The 11,487-nt window shown below is 40.7% G+C and overlaps 1 protein-coding gene across 2 annotated transcripts in view; it reads right to left on the bottom strand.

The window, feature by feature from the left end:
• The window catches only part of Zc4h2 (zinc finger C4H2-type containing), a 20,186-nt gene extending 9,392 nt beyond the window's left edge, over nt 1–10,794 (bottom strand). The window contains exon 1 of one of the 2 annotated variants that reach the window (XM_055597477.1): nt 10,645–10,794. In XM_055597477.1, the coding sequence (XP_055453452.1) occupies nt 10,645–10,697 (53 nt within the window). In that variant the 5' untranslated portion in view covers nt 10,698–10,794. Of the gene's footprint in view, nt 1–6,987; nt 7,011–10,644 lie in introns of those variants that run through there. The other variant, XM_055597478.1, reaches the window with a different exon arrangement.
• Nucleotides 10,795–11,487: the final 693 nt, after the last annotated feature.

Below are 11,487 nucleotides of genomic sequence, written 5' to 3'. Positions count from 1 at the left end.
AATAATAATAATAATAATAATAATAATAATAATAATAATAATAATAATAATAAACACGGTGGTGTCAGAAAAAAGACATGTATACCATTGAAACAAAATGAAGACCCGAATATAAGTGCACATAGCCTCAGCCACTTACTATTCAACGAAAGGCCAAAAAGATACAGTGAAGAAAATATAGCATGCTGCTTCCAGTCTCTGTCAGTTCATATGTGCACCAGTCCTTTTGTGTTTAGAAGGCCTTGTTTCTAGTGGCCTCTAATCCTTCTGGTTCTTATATTCTTTCTGCCTCATTTTCCACAGGGTTCTATCCTCCTCAGGGCCCTGGGAGGAGGGATTTGAATGGAGACATTCTGTTTAGGGCTGAATGTCCCAAAGTTTCTCACCCTTTGCATAATATCTGGCTGTGTGTACCTGTATTTGTTCCCAGCTACTGCAGGGTGAAGCTTCTCTAACAGCGATGAGCGAAGCACTGATCTATGAGTATAACAGGATGCCAGTAGGAATTGTTTTATTGTTACATTCCTTTGGTAGGACAGCAGTACTTGGTTTTAGCCTAGGTCCTTGGGCATTTTAGGTTCTTGGTCATCTGAGCAGCATTGATTATGGGTTCCATCTCATGGAGTGGGTCTTAAGTCAAAAAAGATATTAGTTGGTTACTCCCACCAAGATACGTGTCACCACTGCACTACAATATCTTAAAATCAGGACACCATTGTAGATCAGTAGGCTTATAGCTAGGCTGGTGTTTGTTTCTCCTTTGGTAGCATAAAGATTACCTTCCTGTACCAAGAACATTAGCCCATAGGGGTAAAGGCTCTAGGTAGGAACTAGCTCAATTTCTCCATTATCAATGAGTTCTGTAGGCACTGTCTTTAGTAACAGGGCCTTGTCAGTTTGAGAAGAACATTCTAAAGCCTTGGCAACACCCTGGATTGTTTGTTTGTGAGTTCCCATGGGACTTCTTCAGCCAACAACTCAATTAAATGTAAATGTAATGATTCTTGGTACTGGAAGCTTCAGTTGAGATTCTGTCCCACATCAATTCTCATGAAAGAATGCATTTAATTGGGGGCTTACTTAGTTTCAGAGGGTTCATCCAGTATTATCATGGCAAGAAGCAGACAGGCCTGAGGAATAATAGCTAAGAGCTTTAAATCCTGATCCACAGGCAGCAGGCAGAGACAGAGACAGAGACAGACAGACAGAGAAAGACACACACACACACACACACACACACACACACGGGGGGGGGGAGGCTGAGCCTGGGCGTAGGCCTGGACTGAGCTTCTGAAACCTCAACATCCCCCACCCCCAGCGACATACCTCCTCCAACAAGGCCATACCTAGTAATCCTTCATTAAATGTCTACCAATGTCTAGGGACTAGACATTCAAATATCAGAGCTTATAGGAGCCACACTCATTCAAATCACCACACTACGAAAGTTAAACGAGAACATTGCAAGTGGGAAGCAGTAGAGAGTACAAAAGCAGAGTACAAGAGATGTAAAGGGGAAATCAGAAAAATAAGGAAAGGGGAGGAAAAAAAGAAGGAAGAGAGTAAAATAATAAGGATGTCTAAAAAAGTCATAAAATCACATTATTAGCTACATAAAATAGCTATAATACAGATAAATACATACTTTAAATGAAAATTTCCAATCCGGGCTGAAGTTCTACCCCCCCCCCCAAAAAAAAACAACCATAGACTAACAACAAAAAACACTAAGGATGAGGATGAGAAACCCTCTTTTGAGTTGTTGGTCAAGATTTTCCAAGAGACTCCCAAAACATAATAAACTATTCTTTTGCCCCAGAGATGGAAGTTAGGTCCCTATTGTTGAAGACACCCAGCACACTGGATGAAGGACCCAGAGGATAGGAGCTGAATATGGCCTGAAAGCCTCCTCCCTAAAGACTAGCTTTCATTGATATCAGAAGGCACCATACAATGTTCCGAAGGAGGGAACACCCAACAGTCCTACCCAGTTCCTATCCATAACAATAATGAAAGAAAATGGCCCCTAAATTTGAATGAGGGCAAAATTAGGGTACATGAGAGGGGTCGGCGGAAGAAAGGGGAAGGGGAAAATGATGTAATTAAAGTCTCAAAAATATGAAAAAGATACTTTATTTTAATCATGTTCCAAACTATTGTGTAACCAATTTCATAAAAAGATTTCAAGACAAAGTAACTCCAGCTAAGGAATAGCAGATAAATTTAATACCCCATTTCCTCTAATAGACTGGACACAAGACAAAAAACAAACACCAACACAACAGAATTAAATGGTATCATTTAGGCCTAATATATCTACCAAATATTCCATGCAAATACCAACCAATATACACTTTACTCAACAGCTCATAGAAGCTTCTCTAAAATAGACCACATATTGGGAAATGAAACAGATCTTAACAAATAAAAAAATGAATAACTCTGCGCTGTAGATCCTATGACGACAATACAATAAAGCTTAAAATCAACAGCAAACAAATCGGTAGCAGTTATACATGTAGACTAAATAACACTTTACTGAATGACCAATGGGCCAAAGAAGAAATCAAGAAAAAAAATTAATTCCAGGAATTAAATGAAAATGAAAAGACAAAATAAATGAAGTGGAGGGAATCTATTTTGTGTTAGAAGAAAACATGTTAAGAAACATATCACTTAACTTAATGATAGAGTTATAGAGTGTTAAAACCTAACATATATGAGCCCCAGGGTTCTATTCCTGGTACCACAAAATGAGTTATAACAGTTTTGATAAATTGTAATAGATATTGTATTTGTGGAGCCCATTACATTTGAGCAACTGCTCTAAGAAATGTATATGCTATGAAATGTCATACTCAAAACACCCACACACATAGGTATGTTGAGATTCATTTTCAAAGACAAAATTTTGAGACTGAGATGTGTAAAATGAGTTGTCTGAGCTACATAGGCAAGAAGTACAAAACCCAAAGTTAGGGGCGGTCCTCCTCCCCTTCAATCTGACCCCAGCTTATCAGGTCTGATCAGGACTGGCTGCATTGTCTTCCTCTGTGGCCTGGTAAGGTTGCTTGCCACTCAGAGAGTGGTGATAAAAGAGCAGGCCACTGAGTTCATGTCAGAGACAGTCCCTGTTCCCATTACTATGGAACCCACTCGGACACTGAGCAGCTATGGGCTACATCTCTGCCTGGGTTCTAAGTTATCTCCATGCATGGTCCTTGGTTGAAGTATCAGTCTCAGAAAAGACCCCTATGCCCAGATATTTTGGTTCTGTTGCTCTCCTTGTGGAGCTCCTGTCCCCTCCAGGCCTTTCAACTCCCACTTCTTTCATAAGATTCCCTGCACTCTGCCCAAAGTTTGGCTAGGGGTCTCAGCATCTGCTTCGATAGCCTGATGAATAAAATCTTTCAGAGGCCCTCTGTGGTAGGCACCTGTCCTGTTCCCTGTTTTCTCCCACTTCCAATGTCCATCCCCTTTGCCTTTCTGGATGTGGATTGAGCAGGTGCCAAAATACAAACAGGAAGATGCTCCTTTTCCTGGCTACTTGACAACACTACAGGCAACACTAGCTGGATTGGTAAATTCCCCTCATTGGCAAGCTGCTGGATTGGTGAGTTTACCTCATTTATCAGCATAAAACGCCTCTCTTGGTAGGGGAAGCTTGACTGTTCAGCGTCTGGCAACTTCCTACTATCTTTTGAGATGGAGGCCCCCCTTAGCCATAGTCTTCACTGGCTACAGTTGACCGGTTCTGCTGACCTACATTTAGAACTTCCTCTTTCCCTTGGGAGAGATTTTTTTCCCCTCTATGTGCACAGTTTTTCCCCCTCATGCTGGCCTACGAAAATCTTAGCGCTAGGTAAACTGTGTCTCCTATGGGCAGCTAGCTGTGCCCTTGGTCTCTGGCCAAAGCTAGTTTGCTGTTGGATCAGGTAGGACCATTTCTCCTGGGTCAAACCTTGCTCTTTGGACGCCTTGACAGGTCACTGACTCCTACCTTCCCAATGGGAATAGTCCATTCGTCCGTTCCTCCGGATTATCCTTTGAGATGTCTTCTGGAGAATTTCACACCTAGTGCCCGCTTTAAGGGCCCCTAAGTTTACACACTTCTCTAACCAAACTTGGCCTCAACTTCCTTAGATGACAGAGCCAAAGCAAAGCCTTTTTAATTACTGCCAGTGATTGGGTAAATGGAGGTCCCCTCAGCTAAACGAAGGTTCCCATGTTCAAGTCTCTTTGATCCAAACCTTCCACCTCTGTTCACTCTCCCAAAAGTTTTAAACGTACACCTAAAGAATTTTCTCCATAACCTACTTAACTTTACCTTCTGCCTATAGATGTTTCAGTAACCTGCCAGACACAGGTGTTTCTTATATCCACAACAGTGCCAAAGCAGCTACCACAAGTGTTTAAGCCTGTCCTCACAGACTACCACCAAGCTCGACCTGCACTTTCTCTTCCAGCCATAGATGTTCTTACAGACTCTGCATTGCATCAAAACAGCCTGTTCTTACTGGACTTCACCAGCATTTCAACCTTTTGACCTCCCTACAGTGCCCCAGGGTCAGCAGGAAGTACCCAGAAGAGAACCTCCGCCCAATATTCACTTATTATTAACAAAAGTCTGGAATGGTGTGCTTCAGGACCAGGACAAACAGCTCCAGGTTCTCCCAGCATTCCTCAGTCTCTACCTGCTGCCTTGCATGACTGGCAACCCTATACCCTGCACTTTCCAGGGCAGAGACTTCCCCTCCTCCTCTTCACCATGTAATCTGGCCATTTTGTTGCTAGTATTTCTTCTCTCTCTCTCTAACTCCTTGCATGGCAACCAAGAGCTGCTTCTAATGAACCTAAATTTATATACTTTAACTTACCTTACATGAGAAGTAGCTCAAGTTCCTCATTTTTTAATTATAGAAAAAGGGAGGAATGTAAGTATTTAGTCACCTGCTTCTGGGTTGCCTAGCAACCTGTGATGTCATAATGTGTTGCAGCCAGGTAGTCCTGGCAGGCATGGTTACGATGCTCCTTAAAGGGACCAACGTGCCATGTTGTGTCTCTCTTGCCTCTTTCTCTCTTGGCACTCTTGCCCTCTCTCTGTTGGGGCGCCCCTCTCTCTTCCCCCAATCTGTCCTACTCTCTCCTTCTTCTCTCTCTTCATCTCCATCTAATAAACCTCTTTCATGTAAAATCTGCTGTGCACTTCATCATTGCCTTATTTGGTCCTAACACTTCCCTAGAGTCCTCCTTCTTGTTTAGTTCTTTAGGTGTACAGATTTAAATATGCTTATCCTATCTTTTAGGCTTACTATTCACTTATGAGTGAGTACATACTGTGTGTGTCTTTCTGCTTCTGGGACAGCTCACTCACGAAGATCTTTTCTAGATCCCACCATTGCCTGCAAATTTCACGATTTCCTTGTTTTTAATTGCTGAGTAATATTCCATTGTGTAAATATACCACGATTTCTGTACCCATTCCTCAGTTGAGGGACATTTGGGTTGTTTCCTGGTTCTGGCTATTACGAATAAGGCTGCTAGGAACATGTTTGAGCAAATGTCCTTGTTGTATGGTTGAGCACATTTTGGACATATGCCTAGGAATGGTATAGCTGGATCTTGAGGTAGCACTATTCCCAATTGTCTGAGAAAGTGCCAGATTGATTTCCAAAGTGGTTGTACAAGGTTACATTCCCACCAGCAACGGAAGAGGGTTCCCCTTTCTCCACATCCTCTCAGCAAGGGTTGTCACTTCACTCTTTGATTTTAGCCATTCTGCTGGGTGTAAGGTGAAATCTCCTGGTGGTTTTAATTTACATCTCCCTGATATCTAAGGATGTTAAGCATTTCTTTAAGTGTTTCTCTGCCATTCGATATTTCTCTACTGAGAATTCTCTGTTTAGCTCTGATCAGTGAACTTGGGGAGGGACGTAGGAAGAGAAAAGGGAGGGAGAGTAGTATTGGGAGAGGATGAGGGAGAGTGCTACAGCTGGGATATAAAATGAATAAATTTTAATTAATAAAAAATAAAAAAATTAAAAAGAGAAAAACCTCAAGTGACAATGCATGCTGGAGAGGATGTGGAGAAAGGGGAACCCTCATCCATTGCTGGTGGGAATGTAAACTGGGTACAACCACTTTGGAAATCGATGTGGCTCTTTCTCAGAAAATTAGGAATAGTGCTACCTCAAATACAAGCTATATCACTCCTAGGCATATATCCAAAATATACTCAAAGTATACAACAAAGACATTTGCTCAGCCATGTTTGTAGCAGCTCTACTTGTATTAGCCAGATTTCTGGAAAACAACCTAGATGTCCCTCAACTGAGGAACAGATACAGAAATTGTGATACATTTACACAATGGAATACAACTCAGCAATTAAAAACAAGGAAATAATGAAATTTGCAGGCAAATGGTGGGAACTAGAAAAGATCGTCTTGAGTGAGGTATCACTGAAGCAGAAAGACACACATGTCTCACTCATAGGTGGATATCAGCCATACAATATAGGGTAAACATACTAAGATATATATTTCTAAATAAGCTAAACAACAAGGAGGACCCTAGAGAAGATGCTCAATCCTCATTCAGAAGGGCAAATGCTATAGACATTGGAAGCAGGAGAAGATGGGAACAGGACAGGAGCCTACCACAGAGGGACTCTGAAAGACTCTACTAATTGAGGTATTGAAGCAGAGGCTGAAACAAAGCCAATCTTTGGGCAGAGGGCATGGAATTTTTTGAAAGAAGAGGCTGATAGAAAGACCTGGAGGGGACAGGAGCTCCAAAAGGAGACCAACAGAGACAAAAACAACTGAGCCCTGGGAGAGCTGCAGAGACTGATACCATAACCAAGGACAATGTGTGGAGATGACCTAAAACCCCTGCTCAGATGCATCCCATAAACTCATTATGCAAGTGGGGTCCCCAGGGACTTTCTCTGGTATGAATTCAGTGACAGGCTCCCTGATCACCTACCTCTGAGGAGTGCAGCCTTGCCAGTCCACAGAGGAAGACAATGCAACCAGTCCTGATAGGCTAGGGTCAAATAGAAGGGCAAGAGGACCTCCCCTATAAGATAAAAATGATTGTTCCTTCGGAAAAATTTAGTGAAACATATTATCTATTTTATTTCTATTTAAATTTCCCTATTCATAAAATATCATAACTATTCCAGTACATACACTGACATTATATTATAGTTATGTTACAAAGTTTCCTTCAAGAGGTCTGAGTACAGAGGAAAAAGACCCAAAGGTAAGAAACAAGAAAGAGTAATAGGGGTCATTATGATCAAAGTACATTGTATACATTTGTAAAATGTTACTGCAAGTTTTATACAGTAATATATGATAATAAAAAAATTAGCCAGTTGTAGTGGCACAAACCTTTAATTCCAGCACTCAGAGAAGCATAGGCAGGCAGATCGCTGTGAGTTCCAGGACGGGCTGGTCTAGTCTACAAAGCAAGTCCAGGAAAGCCAATGCTACACAGAGAATCCTTGTCTCGAAAAACCAAACCAAACAAGCAAACAAACAAACAAAAAAAGGAAAGAAAAATTTTCCTTCAATCACCACACATAGTTAAGAAAAAAACTCAACTCTATCATGTTTTTGCTTACTAATTTTGTGCTTCCTGGTGTTACCAAGTTGTTTTCTCTCTATTTTAAATAGTTTTGCCATCCTTCCACAGTACCTCTGCTAATAATGCCATCATTTAAGAATATCTTCAATTATGAACTATAGTATTATTACTGCACATAGCATTCTACATTGGCAGTTCTTTTCCTTCAGCACTTGAACATGTTGTATCACTAGGTCCTTGATATTTTTCTGTTGAGGAATTTGCTATTGTAATTTTTTCCCCTCATGCATTTAATTAGGGGATTTCTTCTTGTCAGCTGCCTTCCTTTAAAGATTCTTTTTGTTTTTCCCACTTTTCCTGAAGATTGATTATAATATGCCTTGGTGTAGATTACTTTTATTGGAATCTAATTTTGATTAGCTTCTTGAACATCGAAGTTGTTTTTCCTCAGTTTTGGACATTATTAGTTCTTATTTATCCAATTCTTTCTTCATTCTGTCCTGTTTCTCCTCTCCTTTGAGAATGTATAAACTTTAATAATAATCTCACAGTGATTTCTCTTATTTTAGGTTTAAGCTGTTTCATTTTTTTTCTGTCTTAACTTACTGTTCAATCTATCTGTTGAATTTTTAGGTTGTTTTAAAGATTCGCTTTAGCATCTTTTTCATGTTTTTTTTTGTTGTTGTTGTTAGTACTTGTTTATTTGTTTGGATTTTTATTTTTTTTTTATCCTAAGGGAGAGTTTATTTGGATTTATTGTTTCAGAATGGAATTCCATAATGGCAGGAGAGACGTTTCAGCAAGCAGCAAGAACAGGAAGGTAAAAAGCATCTTCAGTCTCAAACAGGAAATAGAGAGCAAATTGGTAATGCCCACACCCTGAACTTGCTACTGCCAGCAAAGAGCTTACGCTAGCAATCCTGCACTATATCTCCAAACAGCACCACTAACTTGGAACCGAGTATCAAATACCTAAGTCTATTTGGAATATCTTCATTCAAACCAACACATTTTACTTTCTGGTTCTCATAGTTTCATGACAATAACATAATGCAAATTGGCATTTACTCCAACTCTGAGTGTCTCTGTAGTCTTTAACATTTTCAACACTGTTTAAAAGTCCAAAGTTTCTCTCCATTGTGATTTTTATATGTTTATATACTCCCAGCGTGTAGCAATTTCTTACTGAAGCATCTTCATGATGTATATTTTAAAGCTTTTGTTAGATTATTTTGAATCTGTGGTTTATCAATATTGGCATCTAGGTATTTTGTCATTAATGTAGATTTATTGGTACAGTGAGAAGTTTTTCAATAAAAGTTGGATATTCTGCATCTTAAATCTTTTGTCTTAGTAGGCTTTCTGATACTCTCAGCAGTAGTCTAGTTTGTAATTTGAGTCTTTCTTGACAACCAAGTGTTATGCCCATATTACCACAGTGTTACTTCACCCTTCTCTCTAAATCTTTCCTGTTACTATCTTAGCTTTTGGGGGAATAAAAGTCATGGCTCTTGACTTGGTCTCCACTGAAAGGGGTCTATTTTCACTGGGGATTAATGGTTAATGACCTTGATCCCAAATATTCCATTTCTAGGGATAATATAAGCTTATTTTAAAATTCATAAAGAGTAGAAGGCTGAAGTTAGAGGCTTTCTACTACAAGGCCTAATTTTTTCATTAGCTGCACTGGTAGCATTCTCCTACACCCAAGAATCTCACTTTCTGTCTCCTGATGTCTTTGTAAAAAAAGACAGCAGCAGCCCTTCAGTGGGAAACAGAAGAACAGAGCCTTTGTAGGCAGACCCAATTCCTGTCAAAATGTAGCACTGTTAAGCTTCAGAAATGTAAGAAATCCCTAAAATTCTCTGAACTTCCATTTTTCCAATTACAACAAAAGTCACAGGGCACTTGCAAAAGTGGTTGAAATGGGGAAGGGGATGGCATACCAGGGACTGAATAAATTATAATTTTCCTTGCTTTGCAAAAAGAAAAACCCTGTCCCTCAAAGTGGAAGACGAAATTAAGATTCTTCACTAGCATCACCATGTGGAGATCCCACACAGATGCCACAGAGGTTAAATCTCTTGTCAAATCTGTCAGGGTTAAATATCATAGCCTAATTTGTCCAAAAATATGCTCTATTTCCCTTTTTCTTTTTTCGATATGTCTGAAAAACACTCTAGTTACACAGGGCAGGGGAGTCTGACATAGCGCTTGAGTTACTACTGTTTACTGCAACATCAAAACTTGCATGCTGACTAACCTGTTGGAGGTGTGACAATTACCAGTTTGTCAGACCTCCAGCTCTTGTAGTTCTCAACCTCCTTCCAACTCCAGGACAGGGAAAAAAAAAGTAGTGAAAAGATTTACACTAAAAGAAGAGCAGCCCCCTCCCCAGATTCATTTGCATCCCCAGCCTACAGTCACAGAAAAGTTGCAAACTGAATTGACTGGCCAGCTAAATTTAGCTCTCAAAAGGCTTTCCCAAGCTCTGGTTCATGAAGCTGAAGGGAAAAATCATTCTCCACTTTTCTAAAGCAAGAAGTGAAAAGCGACTTGTACTAAACAAGTTTTTGTTTGTTTGTTTGTTTGTTGTTTATTTTAATGCGTCCGCGAACAGCAGCGCTCATCTCTGTATCAAAAAGAATGCAGTTAGTTGTCTGGTGACCAGATCCTGGTGTCTCCGTAAACCTCTATTCTATCTCAGCTACATCTGGAAAGACATCGCCATCTCCCCTTCTTCCCTCTGCCTGGTACACACATACACACACACACACACACACACACACACACACACACACACACACACACTTCTACCAACTACCTCTTCTAGACTTGATTTCAACTTACCCCATCGCCCCCTCATTCTTCACCTTATCAGTAATTCTGTGATGAATGTCCCCCTTTCCCTCCCCTCATTCCCTTTGCAAGTAATCCAACAATAGATAGTTTCCACAGAAAAGCAGTTCTCCTTGCTCCCGGGGATGCCCGGGAAGGGAGGGGGCGTCGAGGAGGGTGGAAGGATGCTGCATTAAGCAGCCAAAGGCTTACCTGATCTCTTTAATGCTTTCCAATTTGCACATGATTTCTTGTTCATCTGCCATGCTTTTCACTCTCAATTTCACGTCTAGAGAATTGTAAAAATGCACCAGCCAAGGGATACAATAGATACAATACAGCCACCACCTACTGGTTTGTGGCTTTGAGCCTGTGTAGTAGGAGCTTAGAGAAGGCCTGGGAGCTGTAGTCCGCAGTTCCGGGGCCAACCAGGCAGCCAGGGTGCCTCTAGAACTACAACTCCCAGAAGGCCGAGCGAAACATTCCTGTTCCATTTTCTGCAGCGGCACTTTAAATCAATATGTCACAGATAATTATGTCAAAAATTATGAATAGTGCAAGGGAATGAAGATATTTGTCCTATGTGCGGCAAAAGGGGGGAAATTTTCTCGAAAGCAACTAGAAAGATGAGAAACGTACCTTTTATTACGGGAGTCGGGCCTCACAGCTACCCACCACCAATAGATTAAGGAATCATTTAGTACATAATGCCTTGGGCTGCAGAGAAACTGTACGTGATTTAACTTACAAAATGTCAAGTGTTCTAGCTGCTCCTTGAGAATTTGTAGCTTTGACATTCAAATGTAAATAGACTGGAGCTGAAAAAACAGGGAAAAGGAGGTGAACTGAAGAAAGGGTACGCTCCAAAAACAGGAAACTGAGCTTGTGGGGAAGACCTCCTTCCTTCTGGTTCCCATCCACTTAACTGAGCTTACACTTTGACAGTCGATGAAAGGTTTACTGAGGGAGGCATTGAAGGCAAGGAAATAAAAGCAAGTTCCTGCCTTTCTGAAGGAGAGAGTGAAACTTACTGTATTGTACAGTGTACGGTGAGGT

This window comes from Psammomys obesus, unplaced genomic scaffold (assembly GCF_907164565.1).
Source record: "Psammomys obesus unplaced genomic scaffold, mPsaObe1.curated_primary_1811, whole genome shotgun sequence".
Taxonomy (NCBI): Eukaryota; Metazoa; Chordata; class Mammalia; order Rodentia; family Muridae; genus Psammomys; species Psammomys obesus.
The sequence above is the reverse complement of the archived record's forward strand: the minus strand, read 5'-3'. Positions and strand labels throughout refer to the sequence as shown.